Source organism: Canis aureus, chromosome 24 (genome assembly GCF_053574225.1).
Source record: "Canis aureus isolate CA01 chromosome 24, VMU_Caureus_v.1.0, whole genome shotgun sequence".
Lineage (NCBI taxonomy): Eukaryota > Metazoa > Chordata > Mammalia > Carnivora > Canidae > Canis > Canis aureus.
The window spans coordinates 28460219-28487208 of record NC_135634.1 but is presented as its reverse complement, the minus strand read 5'-3'; the positions used below and the strand labels follow the sequence as shown (position 1 = coordinate 28487208).

Genomic DNA, 26990 nt, shown 5'->3' with positions numbered 1-26990 from the left:
GCCTTTGGCTCAGGGAGTGATCCCAGGTTTCTGGCATTGAGTCCCACATTAAGCTCCCTGTGAGGAGCCTGCTTCTGCCTCTGCCTACTTCTCCCTCTGCCTGTATCTCTCTCTCTCTCTCTCTCTTTGTGTGTCTCATGAATAAATAAATAAAAAGTCTTTTTAAAAAAATGCTGTAATGCCAATCATTTCCATATAAGGAGCTGATCTTTCCAGTAAATTGTGTATTGCAGTTAAAAACTAATCTCTCATGGTTTTTGTGTATTTTTCATTGTGTTTAGTGCAATACTATAAACCTTGAAGAACACTATGGACCCATAGAAAGTGTTACTAGTGATGCTGAAAGTGCTCCCAAGAAGCAGAAAAAAAAAGTCATGATATTACAAGAAAAAGTTTAATTCCTTCATCAGTACTATAGACTGAGGTCTGCAGCTGTGGTTGCTCACCATTTCAAGATAAATGAATCCAGCATAGGACCACTGTAAAAAAAAAAAAAAAAAGAAAAAAAGAAAAAGAAAAAAGAAAAAAAGAAAGAATAGAAAAGAAAGAAAAGGAAAGGAAATCCGTGAAGCTCTCACTGCAGCTTTGCTAGCAGGTGCAAAAGACTTGCACTTTTTGCAAAATGCTTTTTTATCTCATATTGAAAATGCATCTTTTATATAGATCTTTTTTTTAATTTGCTATAAGAAAAGCATACCTGTAGGCTCTCATATGATTTGAGAAAAAGCAAAGTCATTATATAACAACTGTAAGCAAACAGAAGGTGAAGGATCTAAAGCTAGAGAATTTAATGCCAACAAGGATGGTTTGATGATTTTAGAAAAAGGTTTGTCTTAAAAAATATCAAGATAACAGAATCAGCTTTTGCTGATCAAGAGGCAACAAACAAGTTCCCAGATGCCATTAAGAAAATCACTGATGAGAAAGGATACCTTGATCAGATTTTTTCATGCAAATGAAAGTGCTCTATTTTGGAAAAAAAGAAGAAAAAGCCACAGAGGACTTTAATTAATAAGGAAGAAGAACCAGCATCAGTATTTAAGGCAGGGAGGGATAGGCTAGCTCTACTGTTTTAAGCTAATGTTGGGTTTATAATGAGAACTACCCTTATCTATAAAGCTACTAACCCCTGAGTCTTGAAAGGAAAATATAAACACCAGCTGTCAGTCTTTTTGTTGTACAACAAGAAGGCCTAGACAACAAGAATCCTTTTTCTAGACTGGTTTCATTGATGCTCCATCCCTGAAGTACCAATTGGTAAGAGGGTGAGGGACTGCCTTTTAAAACTCTCTTGATACAGGAAATGTTCCTGGCCACATAGAGCTCCATGAGTTCAACACCAAAGGTATTAAAGTTGTCTACTTGCCCCCCAAACATAATGTCTCTAATTCAGCCTCTAGATCAGGGGATCAGAAGGACTTTTATTATTCATTACACACAACAATCTGTGTAAAGCTTTGCCAAAGCAATAGAAGAGAACCCCAATAGCGAGAACACCATGAAAGTCTGGCAGGATTACACCATTGAAGATGCCGTCATTGTTACAGGAGAAGTCATGAAAATCATTAAGCCTGAAACAATAAATAAACTCCTCATAATCGGAGAAGCAGCATATCAACCTATTATTGCAGGTAAGTGGTTTTTTAAAAGCTGTAACAATTTTACTAATATTGTATTATTAATATGATTGTAATACTACATGCCATAAAAATTTTATAACAGTTTACTCATTTAGTGTATAAGCAAGGCTACCATGAAGCAATCATATCAATTACACTAGGCTACCACAAAGCAATCATACTGCTGCTTCAATGCATGGATCATTATACCTGTAAAAAAATATGAATTTCTTTTTCACCTTCTCTTTTCATTTTTTACTTTGAGTGTTAGTAATACATATAATATCTACAGTGTTTTGTATCACATAAGACTGTTGATGTTGGTACTAACAAATAATTCACCTTGTAAACAGATAATGTAAACTTATGGTATTAATAAATACAGTACTCTAAATATATTTTCTCTTCCTTATGATTTTCTTCATAGTATTTTCTTTTCTCTAGCTTACTTTATTATAAGAATACAGTGTATAATATTTAAACATACAAAATATGCGTTAACTATGTTATTGATAAGGCTTTCCATGAGTAATAGGTTATTGGTAGTTAAGTTTTTGGAGTGTTAAAATTATACGTGGATTTTGGCTGTAAGGCAAGGTCGGTGTCTTTAACCCCTACGTTGTTCAAGGGTCAACTCAATTTGTTACAGCAGCCAGGAGAGACTAAGACACATTCTGACCATAGCTTGATCCTCATGTCAACCCTAACAGGTAGGTCCTATTATACCCTGTGCAGAAATAAGCAAAACTCTCAGAGGTGGGTTAACATGCCCAAGACCCTTTATAGAAGCATTGGAAGCAGGATTTGAAGCTAAGTAAGTCTGACTTCAGAAATCATCTCTAGTACAACATGCAGGCTACCTACTAAATAACACAGTACAATATAAATAGATGCACAACTTTTAGGGGCAGCAAGTCTCTGCATGAAAGTCAGAGAGGAGACCAGATGCATCTTCCAAAGTGTCTGACTATGTCATTACTGGATATTGGTGAGGCTCTTGCAACCCTGGTTGTATGTAGTCCAACAATAACAACGGTTTTTGTCTGATCCCCTAGTAACAGCTGCCTAAATGGCCACATAGTGGCCAATTCTTGGCTCAGCAGAAAGAAGTTATGATCAATTGGCTGCATTGGTCATGAGAGCTGGGGGCTGGGGGTCTGGGGGTGGGGTGAGGGACTGTGGGTGGAGCATGGCAGTTCTACCAGTCATTTGCCTGCCTGAACTAGGTGACTTGCCTATGCTTGTACGGATAAGTACATTCCCCACAGTTCAGCAAACTGCTGTAAATGGAGAAATCATGAAGCTCCAGCCAGAATTTTCCCACCAACTGCAAAGGCACTGGAAAAATGCAACGGGTAGTATAACTGCTATGCTTGAACAAGTGCAATGCATGGATTTCGACCAACGCACAGCTTCTTTGTGTCTCCCACCATCTTTTTAAACTCCATTCAGCGGGGATGATTTGTCCTACCCAGATAGAAAAGCTCCAGGTACACCTTCTAGTTGTTCAGAGATAACAGTTCTATAGGCACTTCAGTCCCAAACCCAGTTTCAATGTAGGCACTAGAATATCTAAACTCTTGTCACACTACAGAGGCTGAAATCTGACTCTGTTAAATCTCCCTCTTCCAGTCTGGGTCCAATTAGGAACAAGGGCCTTTTCTCACCTCTGGTTCTGCTCACCTTCCCCCACCTTGAGCAGCTCTTTCACTCCTGGCAGGAATCAAAGTTGAGGAGAGGGTACAGATAAAGGTGAGCTAGTCCAAACATCAGCTTCCTGACCTCTGGGCCTAGGAGGCATTTCCTGCTGACTTTTAGGGTAGTGTCTCTTGGGTTCTTCTGTGGTTTCCTGCTAACCTCCTTTGTCCTGCAGCTCCCAGGCCTGGTTGCACAACCCCACCTCTTTGGGCTCCTCTTGCCCCCTCCAGGAAGCCTTATGTGTGGATCCTCAGACACCCCCAACTGGCTCTCTCCCCTGTGCGGCCCACACTGCACAAACTAGAGGGTCAGTCCATCCCTCCCCAGAACCTAAGTGGTTGGCCAGACACCCTCGCTTTCCAGAGTTCCTGGATGGAGTCAGACTCTAGTCCCACCTTCCCAGGGATCCCAGGAAGCTCTGTACCCTAGGCCTGACTGACAATTCTCAACATGGTTCAGGATGATCTGCACTGGGATCATCTGGGAGCAGCTGTTAAAATGCTTAAATCTGTTGTCCTCCTTCCCCTCTCCTATTCACTGGATCAGCATCTGAAGGAAAAAAACTTAGAAATCAACATTGGGGTTACCAGGTAAAATATATAATTCCAGATACACTAGAATATCATATACAATGTGATCTTTCTTTCTTTCTTTCTTTCTTCTTTCTTTCTTTCTTTCTTTCTTTCTTTTTTTCTGTGTGTATGTATCTCTCAGACATTGCATGGGGTCCACACAGATTAGAAACATATTTGTTCTTTACCTGAAATTCAAAATTAAGTGGGCAGCCTGTGTTTTTATTTGATAAATCTGTCAAACCTTAATCTGCACTGAACAAGCTCCCCGGGCTGCACACCAAAGTTAGAGATCTATTAGCCAGGACTGTGGTAAATAAAGTCACCAGGATTAGGTCACCCTGGGGGCGTCTGAGGTACCAGCCAGCCAGCAGTCCCTGGGTAACCTATGTCATCATGTGACATCATGTCATCATTCTTTTCTTTTTGGATTTCTATAGATTCCTTATAGAGCACCGAAGTTTCCCTTCACACCTAAGTTCTCATGTCTGCCCAGTTCCAGGGGGGTGGTATTCCCATTGTAGCCTCTAGGAATGGTGCCCTCTGGAGATGTGGCTGTGCACAGTAGCTCTGTCCACACCCATCTTTCCACTCCATCAGTTCAAGCATTTTGCAATCTGTTGTTATTGTAAAAGAGCTTTTTGCACACGCACACACACACACACACACACACATACACTAAATAATAATGCTGGGCAGTGAATGAGTATTTCACAAGAAATAGGGCTCAGTGATGTTAATAGGAGGGCTATAGACCCAGAAGGAAATGGATCTTCCTAGAGGTGAGCTGGGCTTTTGTCCAGATACTTTAGTAGAAAATGAGCAACAATTTAGTATGAGTTTGCCATTATCCCTGCCTTCCCACAAGTGAGATTAGCAGTCATCCTCCTTTCTCCCAATCAGACCTAGGGCCCAGGCTCCTCCTCCCCTCCACACCCCACCCCTAAAACCTGAGCAAAGGGGAAAGCCACCAGCATTTAGCAGGGGTGGGTGTAGCATGTCCAGGAGAGGAGAGAGCTGAGTCTAAAGGAAGAGCAAAGGGAAAGCCTGGAATTTCTTGGTGGCAAGACTAGGGCCCAGTGACCCGGCATGCTTTGGTACTTTTACCCATGTGCCAATAGAGAAAAAAAGTTATCCCTTCACCAGGCCTCTTCTGTTTGAGACAGATTACATATTATTCAGAACAGATGAGAATTGTACCTTCCCATGGCCACACAACAGGCCCTGGGTCAACCCTCAGAGTGGACACCTGGGTGCTGAGGAGCAGTTGCCTGCAGGGTCTGTTGGACAAGCAAAGGAGTAAGTCATCTGTCCTGGAACTTCCCCTCTCAGGAAGTAGATGGAGCCATACCCTTGGTATGGCAAAGAGGGTCCATCACCCAAGTCACATGATCTTGTTTTGAGCTTCACAATGACTTTCTTCATGGACCCTATTATTCCTTTCCTGCAGGTGATGAAAACCAAGGGAGCTAGGCTGGGCAGAGTAGACAATGTGGTCTGGAAAATGAACTGTAGTCACTTTGGGAACTGAAATTAGTACAATTCATTTCCAAGCATTGGGCCTGGCCACTGGCCAGGAAAGCAGTACTGAAGATGCCTGAGTAGTGTCTACCCAAACCCATAGCCCTTTGTGACATCATTAGCCAGGGACTGACTATAAGAAGAGAGGCTCTGTCAACATCATTTCCCTCAATCCTGGCCTCCATCACCTCCTAGGCAAACATCAAAGCCAAGGGCCATGCTTCTGTTATCAATTCTGCTGCTCATGTCTCAAGCCAAGGGTGTACATGTTGGTATGTGGACTCCTCTTCCAGTGGCCAGAGCAGCTCTCCCAGGTGGGGCTGGGCATGATGGTGACCTTGCTCACATCACTTCCATCCAGTCAGTGGTGAGCATTAAGGGCTAAGGGAAAGATTCAGTTGTTGAGCTCATCAATTAGCTAATTGGTCACTAAGAGGCTGGCTGAAAAGAGCACAAGAGCAGTAGCTTCAGGTTTTCCCATATCCCCCCCCCCCCAAAAGATTTCCTTTATTTCCCTTTCTTCCCCTCTCTTCCTGAGCCCAAAAGTTCAACCCATCTGACCTGAAGTTTCAGTTCTGAAATACTAAACTTTATTCTTGAATGAGTGATGGAGTGCCTAGAAGCAAGGGCCCAGAATGAGCTGAGCATTAGAACTCCAAATCAGGGGAAGAAGAGCATGGGGCTCAGGAAAATGACAGAGGTCTGGTGAACTGCAGATACAGAGCAAAAGTCTAGCTGGGCACATTTACATGTATGCCCACAGGAAGAAGGCCAGGGCCTTTTGTTCTCAATAGGCAGCCCCTCATGGTTCTCTGAGGAACCTCAGGTTCTCTAAGGTTCTCTGAACCTGATGGGTTCTCTCTCCAAGGTGTGGCTGAGGTTGGAAGGAAACTGGGTTATTTCGCTGCTCTTATGAGTCAGGTAATTCCCCATGTTTAACTTCCATACCATCACAGTGGGTTCTCCACACTCAGCCTCATGCATGTGAAAGTTGAAGATTTGTCCCAAGTCACACAGCAGGGAAGTAGAAGAGCGAGGATATTGTACCTGTTTGACTCTAGGGCTCACATTTCCCTCTCTGCACACTACCCCATGAAAAGAACACAGCCTATTCACCTGGCCTCCCTCATTCTGGCCTTGGGCATTGGCTGAAATGTGAGTGGGTGGTAGTGCATGTTGTCGGGAAAGAATCAACAGAATGTGCCTCTCTCTGATGTGGGCAATTGCAGTAGATTCTCACCCATTTTAGCATTGCCTCCATCACTGCTCAGGGGTTTTGTGCTCTACTATTAACAAGTTTACAGGAGTTTATACCCGTGATATCAGTTGTTCTTAAGACAAAGATGGAGAATGGGGCTCAGCTGCCAGCCCCATGGAGCCTTTGGTGCAAGATGATATGAGAAATTCTGACAGCTAATGTGGCTTGAGGATTTACTCTGTGCCAAGCACTGTGTTGGACACTTCAATACCCACACTCTCATTTAATCCGTAAAACATCAGTTCTATACAAGGAAGGATAAGTAGCTTTCCCCAATGCTTACTGAAATCATTTAGTCAGTAAACAACAGAGCCAGGATTGGACTCAGGCTGTGGGGCCCCAGAGCCTGCCCTCTTAGAAAAATGCCATACTCTGTGTCTCAGAGATGTCACACAATTGGTTCCCAAAGCTGTCATCCATCATTCAACCAAGCTTCAGGCTCATAATCACTCTTAGTATTGTGGCACATTGCCTCCCACATGCACAAGGCCAGCTTGTTAACATGTCTGAAACCATAAGTTCATATGTGATTGTTTTATCCTGACTTTCCCCCTCAACACTGTATTTGGCTCACATCATTAAAGGCCCTCCATAAGCATAATTTTTATGGCTGAATAGATGTGCCCTACTTTAGTCATAACATTGAGGATGCCTTCAATTTATTGCTGTTGTAGAGATAATATTGAACATCTTTAAACTGCTGCATTCTAGATTCTTCCCTTGATAATTTCCCAGCAGTAGAACCACTGAGTCAGAGGATTGTTCATCACTATTGAGTGTCCCTTCCACGCCATCTATGATGCTGTCATTCTATTAACAACAAGACAGGCATGTATCTTTTCCCAGATGTGGCTTACATTCTGGTATCATAGGCAAAAAGGGATGAATACGGTCTGAATTAATACATTGTTAAAGTGATGAAGAAACATAATGCAGCGTAGGAGATAAAAAGGGGCCAGGACAGGAGGAGCTAGGAAGACCTTTCCAAAGAAGTGATTCTTGAACCAAGGCCTGAACAAAGTGAGTCATGCAACTACCAGAGAGAAGAATATTCCAGACAGAGAGGGGCACTGAGTAGTGCTAAGAGCACACACCCTGAAGTCAGATTGCCTAGGTTCAAACCTTGGTCTGGCCATAATTGTCTGTATGACCTTGGGCAAATTACTTAACCTCACTGTCCCTCAGCTGTCTCAACTGTAAAATGGGAGTGATAATAATAGTACCTATCTCAAAGCATTATTATGAAGGTTAAATAGATTGGTCTTTGTAGAGTGTAACATTGCATGACGCATAGTAAGCATCTGTGTCTAGTGAATAAAAGAGGAAGTGCAGATCCCAAAATTCTGAAAAGAGCTTTTATAGATTACTGACAGCTGAAGGCCTTTAACACAAATTGCTAAATTTTCACTGTAGGTTTTTTTTTTTTTTTTTTTTTTTTAAGTAAAACATGACCACTACTGGGCCACTCCAATCCATATTATAAAATCCTCAAAACCTTTATTGAATGAAAAGTTGGGAAAGTGGCATCCAGAAAGAGACGAGAGGAGATCTTAGGCTCCTTAGAGGCAAACTCATTCCTTGTTCCAGAGCACAAGGTGACATTCATGTCAACCAATATTAATGGCATGTCTCCTCCTCCTGGGGGCAAGGCGCTGGTCCTGTACTCTGTTCAGAGTAAATTTCTCTTCTCTGCATGAGTAGCCACAGCCTTTGTTTTCAGCGTCCCAGGGCATGCATGGAACTGCTTTGCCTGGAACAGAATGTTCCATCTATAATGGCTCATCCTCAGAGCTTTCAGTAGGTCCAGCCCTTTCTGGGCCACTTTTCTGTTTTCCTGCATGTATATTTCCTATGGCTGCTATAACAAACTGCCACAAACGTAGTGGCTTAAACATCACCCATTTCTTATCTTATAGTCCTGTAGGCTAGAAATCCAGCACTGGTCTCACTGGGCAAAGATCAAGCTATCAGCAGGATATTATTTCTAATCTGAGGCTTTAGGAAAGAATATTTTGCCTTGCTTTTTCTAGCTTCTACAGGTCTTCTGTATTCCTTGGCAGGTAGCCCCTCTATCTTCAAAGCCAACAGTATGCACCTCTGCATGCCTTTCTACCATAGTCATATCTCTTTCCTGCTTTCTTCCACCATGTTAAGGACCCTTGTAACTACATTGAGCCCACTCACGTTATCCAGGATAATCTCCCCATTTTAAGGTTGGCAGATTAGCAACTTTAATTCCATCTCCCAAGTCCCCTTTTCCCTGAAAGGTAAGCCCCCTGATAAGCTCTAGAGAATGGCCCATTAGGACATTGACATCTACTGGGGTTGGGAGCATTATTTTGCCCAGCACTCCAGGGGTGGCTCTGGACAAGTGTTTTCCTGTGATTTATTTTAGACTATTGCAGAAACAAGCTCAGTGAAGTGATTTGCCTGAGATCATAATGCTGGAGAGGGGACAGAGCCAACACTTCTGACCCATGTCCCAGACTCTGTGCAACAAAATAAAGCATCTGTTGGCTTACTTGTGTTCCTATGGGTGCTTCAAGGGAAAGCTTCAGCTCTAGAATGGATATAATGATAGCTACTTATAAGCCTCCATGGATATTGACTAAGTGTTGCTACTTTTCCCTTTTTTTTTCTCTTTCATTCTACCAGAGTGTGGTAAAAGACCCATTTTTGAGGGAGGATCTCAGTATTCCAGAATCATAGGGGGGATGGAGGCTGAGGTGGGTGAGTTTCCATGGCAGGTGAGTATTCAGGCAAGAAATGAACATTTCTGTGGTGGCGCAATCATCAACAAGTGGTGGATTGTCACTGCTGCTCACTGTTTAATTTCTGAAGAGCTACTGTAAGTATCAAGAGCCTATCCCTGTTGCCTCTGACAGTGTTCACTCCCAAGACATCCCCCACACTCAGCAAGACCTGATTGCTAAGGGAAACCCTAGCCCTAGTCAGTCCTGAGTCAGACAGAAATGATTACCACCCAACCCTTCAGCCCTTTGTCCAATGCTTTATTTCAGTTTTCCTCTTCACAATGTATAAATTTGTTCATTTGTTCTTTTTTTTTCTTAGTTGAGTTTCTCCATCAGCTCTGACTGTATGTTATAAAATATTTATATAGTTCCAAAAGCCTTTTGCCTCTCCTGCCAAATCTGACATTCTTCCCAGGGAAGAGGAGGCAGTGAGCCTGATGGTGGCATCTACTGTGCCCTACACATTGCCTCCAAGGACCAATAACTATGGTTTCCCCAAGGTCACATACTATCCTCTTCAGGAACATTTGTGGTTTGGTAGAGTCAAAGTCTTGGTCCATCCACACCTTCTAGGACATGTAAGTCCTTCTAGGAGGAAATCCTGTTAATTCTGGAAGTCTGGGATCCTAGGCTATCTGACACTCTATTTACTTGCTACTTGCAGAGTTGTCTCTGCACTCCAGGAGACTGGTTGTAAATCTAGCACTTACTGGTTACTAATCATGAGTCAGTTACCTGCTAAGAAATAACCTTCATTAACTTATTCATTTATATATCAACCCTGAAGAAGGTAGATGAATAACCCCCATTTTAATTCATTCAATCTTACAACAATCCTCTGAGGCAGGTAGAATGAACAATCCTATTTTATAGAGAAGGAAATAGGCCCAATGACTCACCCACAGTGCACACATAGTAAACAGAAATAGGATTTAAATCCAGGACCAAATGGAGACAATAAAGCTTTTTGCAGCAAAAAAAATAAAAAAATAAAAATAAAAAATAAAAAATAAAATAAATCCAGGCCCCAGTGCTTATGCTTTCTGTGATACCTGCCATACCACCTTAAGAAAGTTGGAAGATTTAAGGAAAAAAAAAAAAGAAAAGAAAGAAAGAAAATTGGAAGATACACAGAAAGTCTGGCCTTTAAAAGTTAATAATAATAATAATAAAAAGCAGTGGAAAATTTCACCATGACATAACCCAGGAGACTTGTTGCATATGCTTCCATGATATACTTAAGGATTGGCTATTAGGAAGTTTCCGGCCATTCTGCCTGGAGAGAATGCCTAAATTATTATTAAAAATTCTTTCTGCTTAATCAGTGGTAGGTCTAAATTAAATTCTGTGCCTGGGTCTCTAAGTTGCTGGTAGACAAATCAATGTAATAACACCTTACCTATCTGAAGCAAGTTTGATCTATGCCAAGTAGTCTCTTGTGTATTCTTTGGAGTCCCCAAAGCTGAGTACTTCCTCTGTAGCATTAGCCAGGAGTATCTCATTCACATCTCCAAGACTGCTGGAGCAGCAATGTGGCCGTGGTCTGCCCCTCCTGCAGTTTCACTTCCCTCGACTTCTTTAAAATTCTTACATCAATCAATCAATCAATCAATCAATCAATAAATAAATCCTTACATCTTCTGAGCAACAGCTCCAGTAGGACAAGTTCTAAAGGCTCCTAGAACTATATGGGATATAGGTTTTTTGGGCAGAGTAAATTCTATGTGCTTCATGACTCCTCTTCACCTTCTACTTCCCTCTCTCTGGTTCTACGCCACAGTCCAACAGACTTGAGTGTTGTGTTGGGAAGCAATGACTTAAGCAGCCCATCCCTGGATATAAAGGAGGTTGCCAGCATAGTTCTTCACAAGGACTTTCAAAAAGTCAACATGGACAATGATATTGCCTTGCTGCTGTTGGCCTCGCCTATCACATTCAATGGACAGATGGAGCCTATCTGCATACCCAGGAAGCCCACCCCCTCCACATGGCACAAATGCTGGGTGGCAGGATGGGGTCAGACTAATAGCGGTACGTGACTGTTCAGCATCTCCTGAGAGCTTCTGAGGGAGGAGCCATATAATTGGCATCTGAGGTTGGGCCCGTAAATCTAAGGATGTGGTCAGGGACATGAAAGGAGAGAGGGCTAAGGGGAAAGGAGAAAAAGACTTGCATTGGAGCAAATCCCTGCATACCTGAGGCTCACAGAGGCCAAATCTCAGCCCCTTCCCAGTGCCAAGGAAGCATCTCCTCGAAGCCCCAGGCTGAGATGCCAGGTCCAAGCCATTCGCCAGGTGTGGTCATATTCAGCCAGCACAGAGCAGTCTTGTTTTGCTTGTTTAACTGAATTTAAACTCCTCATTTTGCCAGGGGCCCCCTTCCTTTTTATTCTCTCACATCTCCCTTGAGTCACACCTTGATGTTTCCCACCTGGTTCCTACAGGCATTCTAGATACCTGTCCTGGCCTAGACTTTTCTGATGGTCCTGGAGTGTTGCCCAGCCATTCTTAGAAATTAATGTGTTGTTACTTGTTGTTACATTGTTACTTGGCCAAAATAGGAGGAACTATGTGAGGGCAAAAAGGGATTATGAAAGCCCCATTGGACTTCCCCCAATGAAAATAGGTAGGGGAAGAGATGGGAACAGCATAGCACTGCCTCAGGACTGAACAAGACTCTAGGTACATAGGGAACTTTGCAACCAGCTGTGGTCTGGAAGATGGTAGGAATTTCAGGGGTTTAGTAACCAGAGAAAAACTAAAGTAACACTGTTTCTAGGCTACTACTGGAGAATTAGAAGTAAAGAGGAGGCAGATGGGTATCTGTAAGATTAAAAGTACTTAAGAAGAAGAAGAATTTGAAAATCTGTGTGGTCTGAGTTAACAAGACAGAGAAAAGTTCAGACAAATTCCTGGAAGCTGGGAGTCCAGAAAGGGCTGTGGCAAATCTCCTATAAAGACTCTTAGTCAACCTGTCCTTGCCTGGAGGACCTGAAAGCCTTTTACCTGGGAGCACAAACCTACTTTCAGCAGCCCTGTGCTAAGGAAGTATCATACTCACTAAAAAGTAGCAATAGGTATATAGGCTGAAGAGGCAGGATTATAGTGAAAAATGATCAATAGCCAGCTCTAAGAAGTCAAGTCTGTAGGGTCGGTTGGAGTCAAGCAGGAAGCCTGCTTGGAAGCAGGAATATAATTTTGAATAAGAAGAATAATTCAAGTAGGTGAGGAATTATTTAGAAAAGTCTGAGATGACAGAATGAGTGAATAACATAGAATTATTGGAAGGAAGTGGAGAGTGGAGGATGTAGAGAAAGATAGGCAAGTGGCTGGTGGGATGCAGGGATGCACAGGGTGATCTAGTTGCACTGGAACTGCTATCTAGTGACTTTTATAATGTGCTTTCTTTGTGGGCTAGATGACAAATACTCTATGAAAACTGAGCTGATGAAAGTGCCAATGATCATCACGGATTGGGAAAAATGTTTAAAGGCGTTTCCAAAACTTACCAAGAATATGCTGTGTGCTGGATATGAGAATGAGAGCTTTGATGCTTGCCAGGTAACTAAGGAGTATTCCCACCCTCACCTACAGGCTCCTATCATCTCAGGGCTGCCAATGCAAGGGTATCTTCTTTTCACTGAGAATAGACAACAAGAGTCTACTGTTGAGAGCCCTGCGAATCAGAGCTCCACCGTGGGAATGGGGACATGAATTGAGGAGTACTCATTGTCAGATCCTTGGAATGTTAATGCATAGCCATGAGTCATTATATAGCAACCCTGTGTAAATATTTCTATTCTTCTCTTGATATACTACATAAATAGGGCTCCAAGACTTTTCCATTTCTTGAAGTTCTTTTTTTTAAAGATTTTATTTATTTATTAATGAGAGACACAGAGAGAGAGAGAGAGAGGCAGAGACACAGGCAGAGGGAGAAGCAGGCTCCATGCAGGGAGCCTGACATGGGACTCGATCCCGGGTCTCCAGGATCACGCCCTGGGCTGAAGGTGGCACTAAACTGCTGAGCCACCCGGGCTGCTCTCTTGGAGTTCTTAAAAAACCAAAAGCCAAGCAGAATTTGAGATTCATACAAGGAATCATTTTATTTCATTAACTGTGGAGCACATTAAGCCCTGGGGAATCCAACCATGAATGAGATAGTTTCTCACCAAAAAGAGTCCACAATCTCCTGGGCAGGCAGTTGAGTAAAGATCTGTAATATTTTGGAAAATACATGTGGATTTCACTCAACTAAAGACTGGTATCTTAGTTTTAATATAATGAACACAACCATTTAAAAAGAAAAACAGTTTTGATTGATGCTAGAAAAAATATGAAAAAATCCTCAGAAATTAACTTTCTATGGCTCTAAGGATGAACTATGCATTTTGTCTTTACTTTCTTCTTCTTGGGAGATGCACTGTTCATCATCACTTTGATGAGTTCCACTTAATCCTACTCATTTGCTGAGTAATGAATCTCATCACTGGTGTAAAACTATGAATGCAGATGTTAAACATTGTGTAGAGTGAAAATGGGTAGAGTATTTATCTACAGACTTATCTATTATTGTTTAATGTTAGGAAATGGTAAAAAAAAAAAAAAAAAAAAGGAAATGGTAGTTTTCCCTGCTAGACTGTGAGATAAGGTCTAGGGAGAGAGTTGCTGAGAATAGGGGTTGAGGGAATCAAAGGAGAAGAAAATGAAGAAGAGGCCTGAGGTAAGAAAGAATGGACTCCTGCAGCAATGACACTGTTTAGGAGTCTCTCATGTGGTGAATACTGTGAGGACCAAAAAGAGAAATGATATCAATATCATGTTAACCTTGTGTTTTCTTCACATTCTGGACAATTTAAAACATTACAAGACAAAAAAGAGAATCAGGAGTTCTGGTTCTGGACAAGATGGAGTAAACATATTATGCTAATCCCTCCCACTAAGTACAGCTAAAAGTACTGGACTTTATATTATAAAAACAAAAATAAGGGCTCTGAAAGGTAGAGATGCATATTGCATATCCTAATGCTTAAGGAATGACCCAACAGTGAGTTCCTTGGGTTTTCTTTTTGCCTCTTATATATTCTAGACTGGATGTTAGACAAGACTGCAACCCAGAATGCCAATATGCACAGAGGAAAACTAACAAAATAAGAAAGACTTCCCTCTCTCTGGACTAGGAAAGGAGCAGCCTAGCAAGGCAGAAACTTTTTGACAATAAATATTAAATATTGTATTCCAATAAATACCAAGAAAAAATTGATGGCCCCCCCTACCCCATCAACCAAGGTCAAGTGGACAACCTTGACTTCCTTCTACTGTCCACCATGGTAGTTACGGAAGAAGCTAAGTGGAGAACCAGAAGTTTAGCTACCATCTAGTAGTAACCAGCCATCCTCTGCCCCCCTTGATGTCAGTGGAGGCCACCTGAGGAACTTGGGCTTCCATCTCACCCAGGTATCCCACTCAGGCATAACTGGGCACTCCTACTTCTCACCTAGGTGTCATCACTGGCCTGAGTGGGGAATCCAGGCTTCCACCTCAGTCCAATGGTAGAGTTGCTATCCCCCACTCCAGTTTCAAAGAAACCTGTTAAAGGTGAAGATTTAAATGAGAACCAATCTTATAACCTAATACTCAAGGCAAAACTCTAGGCAAGATCTGTCATAGCTAGAATAGAGAGTTGGATTTAATTTATTGATAAACATAGGATAAGGAAAATCAGGAAAACTAAAGCCAAAAGTCAGAGTAAAGAATTTTTTTTTTAAAGAAAATTGAGGACCATTAATTCCTAGAATAAATCTAATTAAAACTTGACTCAAGGAGTATCTGGGTGGTTCAGTCAGTTAAGCTCAGGTCATGATCTCAAGGTCCTGGGATGGAGGCCTACAACGAGCTCCCCCCTCAATAGGGAGCCTGCTTCCCCCTCTCCCTCTGCCCCTTCCCCTGCTCATGCTCTCTCTCAAATAAATAAAATAAAACAAAAACTCAAAATGTACGATGAACTTAAATATAAAAGCATAAAAACTTTCAGAAAAAAAAAAACACAGGAAATCCATGAGACATAGAGTGACATCAAAGATACAATTCATAAAAGTAAATATTGATAAACTGAACTTCTTCAAAGTTGAAAACTTTTGCCCTCTGAAAGACCCTATTAAGAGTGTTACCAAATCCAAGTTCAGCTGCCCAGTCACTTGAAAGGCCATTACTCAAGAGATGAGTTGTTTGGTTTTTTTTAAGATTTTATTTATTTATTCATGAGAGACAGAGAGAGAGAGAGAGGCAGAGACATGGGCAGAGGGAGACGTAGGCTCCCTGCAAGGATCTTGATGCAGCACTCTATCCCAGGACCTCAGGATCACACCCCGAGCCAAAGGCTGATGCTCAATCACTGAGCCACCAAGGTGCCAAAGAGATGAGTTTTTGATTGGAAAGAAATTTGTGCTTTATTCAGAAGGCCAGCAACCCAAGATGATGTCTTGACCAAAAGCCAACTCTGGAGTTTCTGTGTGGCCCAAGGGTTTTAAAGGGGTTTAGGATGGTTAATCAGCAAAGGAAGTTCAGTGGCCGACAATGTTTCTTGATCACATGGGAGCTATAAACATTATCCAAATGCAAGGGGATCTGGTACTGGAAATATTCTGTTCTTTCTGCAAAGGAGGGCCAGGTCGACAGATTCGCAGAGGGAGGTCAGTAAAATCACCTGTGTGACCTAAAAACAAACAAATAAACAAACTAAAAAACTAAAAACAAAAACAAAAACCATTGTGCTAAAAAAAAAAAAAAAAAAAAAAAAGTGTTAGCTACTCAGAAAGCCAAGGAAGCTTCACACAGACTTCCTAACTTCAGTGGCCTAGAAAAGTTCTGGTCCTTCAATCCTTAAGGCCCATGATCTGCAAACCTAAGGAAAGTAAATTCATTGTGTTACAGATCAAGGGACTTAGGTTAACAAGCAAGGAGTGTGCTAACTTGAAGCAAGTCAACCTTTAAGACTGATTGGAATGTTGCGAGGGAGGAGCAAGACGGCGGAAGAGTAGGGTCCCCAAATCACCTGTCTCCACCAAACTACCTAGAAAACCTTCAAATTATCCTGAAAATCTATCAATTCGGCCTGAGATTTAAAGAGAGACCAGCTGGAATGCTACAGTGAGAAGAGTTTGTGCTTCTATCAAGGTAGGAAGACGGGAGAAAAAGAAATAGAGAAACAAAAGGCCTCCAAGGGGGAGGGGCCCTCGAGGAGCCGGGCTGAGGCCGGGGCGAGTGTCCCCAGGACAGGAGAGCCCCGTCCCGGAGGAGCAGGAGCTGCACCGACCTTCCCGGGCGGAAAGGGGCTCGCGGGGAGGTGGAGCAGGACCCAGGAGGGCGGGGATGCCCTCGGGCTCCCGGGGACACTAACAGACACCTGCGCCCCCGGAGAGTGCGCCGAGCTCCCTAAGGGCTGCAGCGCGCACGGCGGGACCCGGAGCAGCTGGAGGGGCTCGGGCGGCGGCTCCGCGGAGGGGGCTGCGCGGCCCCGGGAGCAGCTCGGAGGGGCTCGGGCAGAGGAAGAGGCTCCGTGCGGAGGGGGCTGCGCGGTTCCAGGAGCAGCTCGGAGGGGCTCGGGCGGCAGCTCCGCGGAGGGGGCTGCGGGGCGGGAGCGCGAATCCACCAGCGCAGGCTCCGGAGCACAGGGCGCCGGGACACAGCCCAGGACCCGCCTCCCCCGGGACAGGCAGAGGCCGGGAGGGCCCAGGACAGCGAGGACGCTCCTGCCCCCAGCTGAGCAGATCAGCGGCCCCGCCCCGGAGCCTCCAGGCCCTGCAGACGGAGTTCCTGCCGGAGCTGAATCCAGGTTTCCAGAGCTGCCCCGCCACTGGGGCTGTTCCTCCTGGGGCCTCACGGGGCAAACAACCCCCACTGAGCCCTGCACCAGGCAGGGGCACAGCAGCTCCCCCAACTGCTAACACCTGAAAATCAGCACAACAGGCCCCTCCCCCAGAAGACCAGCTAGACGGACAACTTCCAGGAGAAGCCAAGGGACTTAAAGAACACAGAATCAGAAGATACTCCCCTGTGGTTCTTTTTTTTTTTTTTTTTTTTTGTTTTGTTTTGTTTTGCTTTTTGATTTGTTTCCTCCCCCCACCCCCTTTTTTTCTCCTTTCTTTTTCTTTCTCTTTTTCTTCCTTTTTTTTTGTTTTTTTTTTCTTTTTCTTCCCTTTTTTTTCTCTTTCTCTTTTCTTTCCTTCTTTCTCTCCTCTCTTTTTCTCTTTTTCCCAATACAATTTGCTTTTGGCCACTCTGCACTGAGCAAAAGGACTAGAAGGAAAACCTCACCTCAAAAGAAAGAATCAGAAACAGTCCTCTCTCCCACAGAGTTACAAAATCTGGATTACAATTCAATGTCAGAAAGCCAATTCAGAAGCACTATTATACAGCTACTGGTGGCTCTAGAAAAAAGTATAAAGGACTCAAGAGACTTCATGACTGCAGAATTTAGAGCTAATCAGGCAGAAATTAAAAATCAATTGAATGAGATGCAATCCAAACTAGAAGTCCTAACGACGAGGGTTAACGAGGTGGAAGAACGAGTGAGTGACATAGAAGACAAGTTGATGGCAAAGAGGGAAACTGAGGAAAAAAGAGACAAACAATTAAAAGACCATGAAGATAGATTAAGGGAAATAAACGACAGCCTGAGGAAGAAAAACCTACGTTTAATTGGGGTTCCCGAGGGCGCCGAAAGGGACAGAGGGCCAGAATATGTATTTGAACAAATTCTAGCTGAAAACTTTCCTAATCTGGGAAGGGAAACAGGCATTCAGATCCAGGAAATAGAGAGATCCCCCCCTAAAATCAATAAAAACCATTCAACACCTCGACATTTAATAGTGAAGCTTGCAAATTCCAAAGATAAGGAGAAGATCCTTAAAGCAGCAAGAGACAAGAAATCCCTGACTTTTATGGGGAGGAGTATTAGGGTAACAGCAGACCTCTCCACAGAGACCTGGCAGGCCAGAAAGGGCTGGCAGGATATATTCAGGGTCCTAAATGAGAAGAACATGCAACCAAGAATACTTTATCCAGCAAGGCTCTCATTCAAAATGGAAGGAGAGATAAAGAGCTTCCAAGACAGGCAGCAACTAAAAGAATATGTGACCTCCAAACCAGCTCTGCAAGAAATTTTAAGGGGGACTCTTAAAATTCCCCTTTAAGAAGAAGTTCAGTGAAATAGTCCACAAAAACAAAGACTGAATAGATATCATGATGACACTAAACTCATATCTCTCAATAGTAACTCTGAATGTGAACGGGCTTAATGACCCCATCAAAAGGCGCAGGGTTTCAGACTGGATAAAAAAGCAGGACCCATCTATTTGCTGTCTACAAGAGACTCATTTTAGACAGAAGGACACCTACAGCCTGAAAATAAAAGGTTGGAGAACCATTTACCATTCGAATGGTCCTCAAAAGAAAGCAGGGGTAGCCATCCTTATATCAGATAAACTAAAATTTACCCCAAAGACTGTAGTGAGAGATGAACAGGGACACTATATCATACTTAAAGGATCTATTCAACAAGAGGACTTAACAATCCTCAATATATATGCCCCGAATGTGGGAGCTGCCAATATATAAATCAATTATTAACCAAAGTGAAGAAATACTTAGATAATAATACACTTATACTTGGTGACTTCAATCTAGCTCTTTCTATACTCGATAGGTCTTCTGATTGGAATGTTGCTGCAAGAGGATGAAAACAAAGCCACAGATTAGGAGATGATATCCAACAAAGAAATTACCTAGAATATATAGAGAACTCTCAGACTCAACAGTAGAAAAAAACTTTCTAATTAGAAAATGGGCAAGAGACATGGACAGACATTTCACTAAACAAGATATACAGATGGCAAATAAGAACATAAAAAGAGGTACAGCCACTTGGGAAAACTGTGTGGTTCCTTGAATAGTTAAAAATAGAGCTACCTGATGACCCAGCAATTGCACTACTTGGGATTTACCCCAAAGATACAGTTGCAGTGAAAAGCCAAGACACCTGAATCCCAATGTTTATAGCAGCAATGTCCACAATAGCAAAACTGTGGAAGGAGCCTCGGTGTCCATCGAAAGATGAATGGATAAAGATGTGGTATATATATATATATATATATATATATATATATATATAATGGAATATTACTCAACCATTAGAAATGATGAATACCCACCATTTGCTTCGACATGGATGGAACTGGAGGGTATTATGCTGAGTGAAGTAAGTCAATCAGAGAAAGACAATTCTATAGTTTCACTCATATGGAGAACATAAAGAATAGTGAAAGGGATAGGGGAAAGGAGAGAAAATGAGTGGGAAAAATTAGAGAGGGTGACAAAACATGAGGGACTCTTAACTCTGGGAAACGAACAAGAGGTAGTAGAAGGGGAGGTGGGCGGGGGGATGGGGTGACTGGGTGACTGGGTGACGGACACTGAGGGGGGCACTTGACAGGATGAGCACTGGGTGTTATAATATATGTTGGTAAATCGAACTCCAATAAAATATACATTTATATTTATATATTATATATATTTTAGGGGAAAAAAAGAAATGAAAAGAAGTTCAATGTCATTAGCCATTAAGAAAATGCAAACTAAAGCTACAAATGAGGTATCACTCCATATCTCTCAGGATGGCTAAAAAAAAATAGTGATGTCACCAAATGATGACAAAAATGCAGAGGAACTGGAGCACTCATACATTGCTAATGAGAATTTAAAATAGTCCAACCAATTTGGAAAACAGTTTGGCAGTTTCTTAAAAAACTGAACACTCTCCTGCCATACAACCCAGCAAATGCCACTCCTAGGCACTTATTCCAAATAAATGAAGGTTTATGTTTACATTAAAACTTGTGCAGGAATGTTATAGCACTCATAATAGCCAAGAATTTAAAACAAATATCTTTAAAGATGTAGATGTTTAACCATCTATGGTACATCAATGCCATGCAATACCACTCAGCTGTGACAAAAACAAACTATTCATACGTGCAACAATGTGGATGGATCTCCTAAGACTCACACTGTGTGAAACAAGCCAATCCCCAGAGGTCCTACACTGAATGATCCCATTTACATAACGTTCTAGAAATGACAAAATTATAGACATGGAGAACGGATTACTGGCTGCCAGGGATTGAGGAAGTGTTGCAGGTAGGAGGGGATAGGGTAGTAGCACTAAAAGCACAAGGGATCCCTGGATCAATGCCAACATCCTGGTTGTGCTATTGTACTATAGTTTTGCAAGATGTTATTATTATAGGAAACATGGGATCTCTTTATATTCTTTCTTATAATTGCGTATAAATCTACAGTGATATCAAAATTTAATAATGAAGAGAAGACAAAACTTCCCAATAATAGTAGTTCCAGAAAAATCTCAGATCATAGCCATGCCACAGACTCAGAGAGCAACCATTTCATACTGAAACAAGAGGCAAAGGGCTCCAATATCAATAAAAAAGGGAAGGGACGCCTGAATGTTGAGCATCTGCTTTAGGCTCAGGGCGTGATCCCGGGGTCCTGGAATGGAGTCTTACATCAGGCTCCCTGTGAGGAGCCTGCTTCTCCCTCTGCTTGTGTCTCTGCCTCTTTCTGTGTCTCTCATAAATAAATAAATAAAATCTTTAAAAAAATAGAAATGGGGAAAAAACATTTGATAGATAAGATTGGAAAGAGAGGTTGGTCATAGAGAATGTGGGAAAAAATCGCAAAGGCCTGAAACAGCATCATGTGCTCAGGGAATTTCCAATATTTCAGAAGCCAGAAGTAATAAAAGAGGAGTCTGGAGAGGTGGACAGAGCAAAAATCACCTAAGGAGGTGTGTACCAGGCATAGAAGATTTGCTGTTCTCCTAGGTTGTCACTCTAACTACTCACCCAAGAATATAAGAATCAGGGTCCATGGGCATTCCAACCTGACCATTTCAATCTTTTAGATTTAACACCATCCCACATTCAAATGGGCAAAGTCAATTATGACAAAATTTGAAATAATCAAGTGTCATCCTTGATGACATTTTCTGTACCTTTGCTTCTGTGGCTGGATCCACCATCTGGAGTCTAGGAGTTTTGCTTCAATACCTCTCCAATCAAAATGTACTTTAGTCAAAGCTTCTAAAATTAATTATCTATTATTTAAGAGTATTATAAATGAATGTGTTGTTATTTTAGGCCTTGTTTTTAAAACTATGGAGTGAAAAGCTTTGCTCTCTGTTTAGACAGCTTTCTCTTGTTATCAATAAGCTGACAGTGATGCAATCGAGGAAATTTTTCCGAAATTATACGATATTATCATCACTTAAAAACAGATAAACCAGGCAGACTGTCCCCTAGAATTTAAAAATAATTGCCTTTAAAAATAAAATCATACTTTTAAATTTAGCAAATTTTTAAAAATCATGTCATCACATAATTCAGGGAAGTGATAATTTTATAATGAAAACATTAAAATATGTTCAAAATAATAGCAATAAGATGATTCTATACTTAAAATGCAAATCAAAATTAAATGTTAAAATGGAAAACAAAAATAAATAAAATAAAATGGAAAACAACCAGGTTTTTTTTTTTTTTTTAGATTTTATTTATTCATAGAGACAGAGGGAGAGAGGGGCAGAGACACAGGCAGAGGGAGAAGCAGGCTCCATACAGGAAGCCTGATGTGGGACTCGATACTGGGTCTCCAGGATCACACCTGGCTGCAGGAGGCGCTAAACCGCTGTGCCACCAGGGCTGCCCACAACCAGGTTTTTTATGTACTTTTCCCAACACTTTTCCTCTTTGTAATACCTTTACTAAGGTTATACTATGAAACAAAAAAAGCTCAATTAAAAGATAATTTTTAAATGGCATAGTAAAATCAAACATATCCCCAGCTAGTAATGCAATACTTTTGGGAAGGACTAGCAATTTTCTGGAGCAAGTCATCACAATGAACTATTTTCTTAGCTGTCTTCTCCGCTCCAGCAGAAATGTTGTCTGATTTGTGTGTAAATTCCCAGTGCTTAGTGCAATGCTGGGCACATGAAAAATGCTCAACAGATCTTTGTCAAGTAGATGAACATTCCAAGGAAGCCAGCAACTATCTGCCCATAAAGTAGCCCTAATGGAGAGGACACCTGAATGAGGTCCTCAAGGAGGTAAGAGTCTGCAGGTGGAGAGGAGGTTAAGAGTGGGCAGTTGGTTGGGCTGCCAGGAAGTCTGGTTATGGGACTGCGAAGATGACTTGATTTAGACTTGAGCTGCTTTTTTTTTTTTTCTAAAGACTTTATTTTTTAGAGTTTTAGGTTCACAGCAAAATTGAAAGTAAGATATTGGGATTTCCCATGCACCCCGTTTCCACATACCTAACCTCTTCCTCTATCAACATCCCCCACCAGAGGGGTACATTTGTTACAACTGATGAACCTACACTATCAGTCACTATCACTCAAAGATTACAGTTTACTTTAGGATTCATTTATGGTGTTATATATCCTATAAGTTAAGATAAAAGTATAATTATGCATAGCCATCGTTATAGTATCATACAGAATAGTTTCACTGCCCTGGGTTATCTTGAGCTCATCATCCCTGCTGCTTTCACAGAAGTCTTATTTCACTCCACAGAAACTTTGACTTTTAGGATCACAGACTTTTTATTTTTATTTTTTTTAGATTTTTTTTCAAAGATTTTATTTATTTGTTCATGAGACACAGAGAGAGAGAGAAAGAGAGAGAGGCAGAGACACAGGCAGAGAGAGAAGCAGGCTCCACTCAGGGAGCCCAATGTGGGACTGGATCCCGGGACTCCAGGATCACACCTTGGAGTTTAGCAGGCGCTAAACCACTATCTAAGGCAAGACCCTATTTTGAGGCAATGCTTGCTTTTTCTTTCCAAAAGGAAGAAAAAAATTAAGTTTATGCATAAAAGGACACGTATTTACAGATGTCCTTCTTGGTCCTAGCAGTCTGTGAGGAGAATCCTATTTCCTAAATATATAAGCAATATTTGTAATACATAAAGGCAAAACAACAATATTAATACATTTCTAGGGCATTTACTACATAGCATTTACCCTGTGCCTGGTGATTTATAGATTCTTAAAATTTCATCCTCCAACTCTCTTGGGAGGTACTACCAAAGTATTATTTCCATTTGAACTATATGGAAACTGAAGCTTAGTAGAGTTATTTGCCGAGGGACAGTTCTCTCCTTGTTGTGTAAGAAAATAACAAATAATCAAGGCAACAGATTAATAAGATTTTTAATAACATCCATTCCTTCATAAAGTGAAGAAAGTTGTAAAAACAAAATTTATGGAAGGAGTTATTGGTGTGGAAATCCTGTTGATATAGTTCTTCCCCAATAACGGAAACAAAACTTAGCACAAAGAAAAACACACACAAAAACCAGACAAGTGTTAGAGGCAACATTTTAATACTGAAAATGGCGATTTTTGTTTTGGCCCATATTTACTGGGTGTCCCTGAGCCACAATCTCTTTGCTCTGTATATCCCTCTGCTTGGCGATGTGTCCCTCAGCCAACCCAAACTCCATTTGAACACATTTATTCATTGTTTCTCGCTACACTTTATCCCTGTTATCCACACCCTATGACCTTGGAACTAATCCCCATCATTTATATCCAAAGTCATCCCTGGTTCAGATTTTTATCATTTTCATGTCCTCATCTTAGTCCCTCTATTTCCTGTCTGATTCCCCTCCATCAGCCCCCACACTCTTCCTGTCAAATTCCTATTCATCCTTCAAACTAAATGCTTTGAAGTCTATCCTGACATATCTTCCCTCAACAGAATCAATTTACTCCCTGCTTTGTACTCCACCCATATTGTGTGCATACTCTGTCCCATCAAACACAACTGATCCTTTTTGTTTAACATTTTTATCTCTTCCAGTAGAACATAAGGTCTTGTATCCCAAAGGCCGGATAATTTTTCCCTCAGATTTGTTAAATGGGAATGATCAAACCTCTTCTGACCTTCAGTTTTAGAATTATAAAATGGGAATCAAAATAACTACCTCACAGAGATGTGACGGAGCACAATTGATGAGAAACAGAAGTCCAGGGGCTAGCACTATGCCTCACGTATCATGTCCAGGAAATATTAATCCTCCTCCTCCTATTAGAGCTCAGTATAATATTCCATTAATTCTAGCCACCCGTTTATGATCTTGGAAAAGGAGGCTATCTTTCTGCTGCAGAAAAGCCTCCTAAAGCCACTCAGCAACTTCCATGAAAAGCAAGTAGCAAGGTGAAAAGAACGTGTGCCTTAGTTTAGCATCAGGAAGTCCTGATTCCAACTCAGTCTGGCCTACTGTGTAGCCCTGATCAAGCGATTAAGCCTTCTTATGCCTCGGTTTGCATGTATAGAAATGGGTAAAAGGAAGCCATATATGCATAGTACATGGTAGGGACTTGGTATATATTTTCTATATATGTAATCATGTGAGTCATAGGCACATGTGAGTCCACCCCATAGGAATCATGCATTCAGAAAAGCTTTAGCTCACTTATGCCTTGCAGACACCCACACCAAAGAATAAAAAAGGGACATCATTCTCCTTCATGCCTCTGGAAGAACACCAAAGAAGACTCAATGCATATCTACAACTCTAACAATATTTCTCATATTCTGCTTTCATTCCTTTCTTTTACAGCCCTTTACAGAGCTTCTAATTTGATAAGGTCCACAAAACTAGTTCTCACTCCTCTTGGTCTGTGCAGCATTTACTCTCTCCTCCAGCTCACCTTTCACTGTGCTGCATGCAGTGATTTTCTTACCAATTCTCTCTCTCTCTCCTCTCTCTTCAGTTTTGCCCTCTCCACTGTCTATAACTCCTGGAACAAGCCTGACAGCATCATGCTGCTCCTGTGGACAAAGGAGAGGGGTGGGCATTGGTCAGCAATGACAACATCTCCTTTGGCAGCCTGGAGCAGGGGAGATCAGTGCATTCCCTAATTCATGAGCTATTCTTTGCCTCAAATGAACGGTCTAGAATGGGACTCACTATTGAAATGTGTTCTCTGCCCACAGGGTGACAGCGGGGGGCCTCTGGCCTGCACCACAGAGTCTGACAAGACCTGGTACCTGGTAGGCATTATCAGCTGGGGCAAGAGCTGTGGACGGAAGAACACACCAGGGATATACACTTTGTTAGAAAATTACACCCTTTGGATCAAGAAGGTGACTGAGATGGAGGGAAGACCTTTTAATGCTGAGGAAATGAGAGGTTCTCCCAATAGGAAACAAATGAGGTCCCATGCAGCAGAATTTCCAGAGCCAGGAAGCCGCAGATTCTGGCTTCTGATTTCACTTCTGCCCTACATGTTACTCTGGGCCATTTTCTACTGATAATAAAGCAGATGCTATTCCTTAACCAATGAAAGTGTGTGAAAATGTGCTACCAGCAGACAGACTGGCTACAGATTAGATCTAAGGACCGGGAACTGAGGGTGATAATAGAAAGTGGGACCAGAAATGCAGGCTAGAGCCCTGGCTGGGGGACTAGGCTTTGGGTCCCTGCATTAGTCAGGACTCTTTCCACTGCAAGTCAGTTCTCTATCTCAAACCATCTAAAACCAAAAACAGTTATTTGTAGATGTAGACCTACAAAACACAAAAACACCAGGAGTGGTATTTGGTTTCAGGCATGGCTGAATTTAGAGGCTCAACAGATATTGACAGAAACTATTTTTTATTTATAGCTATCACCCTTAAAAAGGGCTTCCAAGTGGTGGCCATAATGACTAGCCGTACCTCCAGTTTGCATCCTACCACCTTAGTAGCCCCAATAAAAAGAGAGAGCCTTGTTACTAATAATTCCAGCAAATGTCTGTGGTCTAATTCTTGTGACTCATAAGCCCACAGCCCATTGCTGCTCCAATCACTGTGGCTAACAGTGGCATTCTTCTAGGTGAGGCTCAAATCACAAGTCCACTCCAGGAGCCAGCAAAGGGCCAGCTATTCAGAACTATGTACACTGATAATGGGTGCAGGTGGTGCCCCACACAGAAATAAGAGTGCTGTGAACAGGAAAACGGGACTATGTACTGAAGATGTCCTTTGATGGTAGACATTCTGGCTGGTTGACCTCCAAGGTAGCCAAATCCCAGGTTCCCAGGAGCTTCTGAAGAAATTATGTCCAGAAATTGCTGCTTCAGGACCACTGGGGGAGCAAGGCTATAGTGGGGAAAAAGAGAAGTAGGAAGTGTTTTGTCTCACAATCTCTTTCTGAAGAAGTATCAGCCATGCTGTAGGTCATGGGAAAAGTCCAAGTTTCCATTTAAAACTTTGCATTTCCTAAATTGTCATTGCATCTTTAGTGTGGCCCAGGAAATCCAACAGAGACTGTGGCCAGAGGAAAGAGGAACATGGAAACACCCAGTAATTTGGTCTTATATTGACAGCTCACAGTGTCAGATGCTGGAGGATTTAGCAGAAGGCAGGATCCCATCCTCAAGCAGTTTCTTGGCAAGCAGTGATATGTCCCACATCCAACCCTTCCAATTGAGTGCTAGAAGG

At 42.0% G+C, this 26990-nt stretch overlaps 1 protein-coding gene across 5 annotated transcripts; it reads left to right on the top strand.

The window, feature by feature from the left end:
* Positions 1–5528: 5528 nt before the first annotated feature.
* On the top strand, positions 5529–25845 carry PRSS55 (serine protease 55). Of its 5 annotated transcripts, none has more exons than XM_077868653.1 (6): positions 5554–5682; positions 7380–7496; positions 9324–9516; positions 11202–11452; positions 12839–12981; positions 25503–25845. In XM_077868653.1, exons 3-6 carry the CDS (start codon positions 9383–9385, stop codon positions 25818–25820), a joined length of 846 nt encoding a protein of 281 aa, XP_077724779.1. In that variant the 5' UTR covers positions 5554–5682; positions 7380–7496; positions 9324–9382; the 3' UTR covers positions 25821–25845. The 5 variants fall into 5 exon arrangements, with proteins under 5 accessions (XP_077724777.1, XP_077724776.1, XP_077724779.1 ...); XM_077868652.1 differs by having other exon boundaries at positions 5571–5724; XM_077868651.1 differs by lacking the exon at positions 7380–7496 and having other exon boundaries at positions 5529–5682.
* Positions 25846–26990: the final 1145 nt, after the last annotated feature.

What these genes read in the sequence shown, in the direction of transcription:
- PRSS55 (XM_077868650.1), top strand. Translation starts at nt 5,628, where the DNA reads ATGCTTCTGTTATCAATTCTGCTGCTCATGTCTCAAGCCAAGGGTGTA. An exon ending in TTAATTTCTGAAGAGCTACT is followed by an intron (nt 9,517 to 11,201) that starts GTAAGTATCAAG and finishes TCTACGCCACAG; the next exon opens with TCCAACAGACTTGAGTGTTG. An exon ending in ATGGGGTCAGACTAATAGCG is followed by an intron (nt 11,453 to 12,838) that starts GTACGTGACTGT and finishes TTTGTGGGCTAG; the next exon opens with ATGACAAATACTCTATGAAA.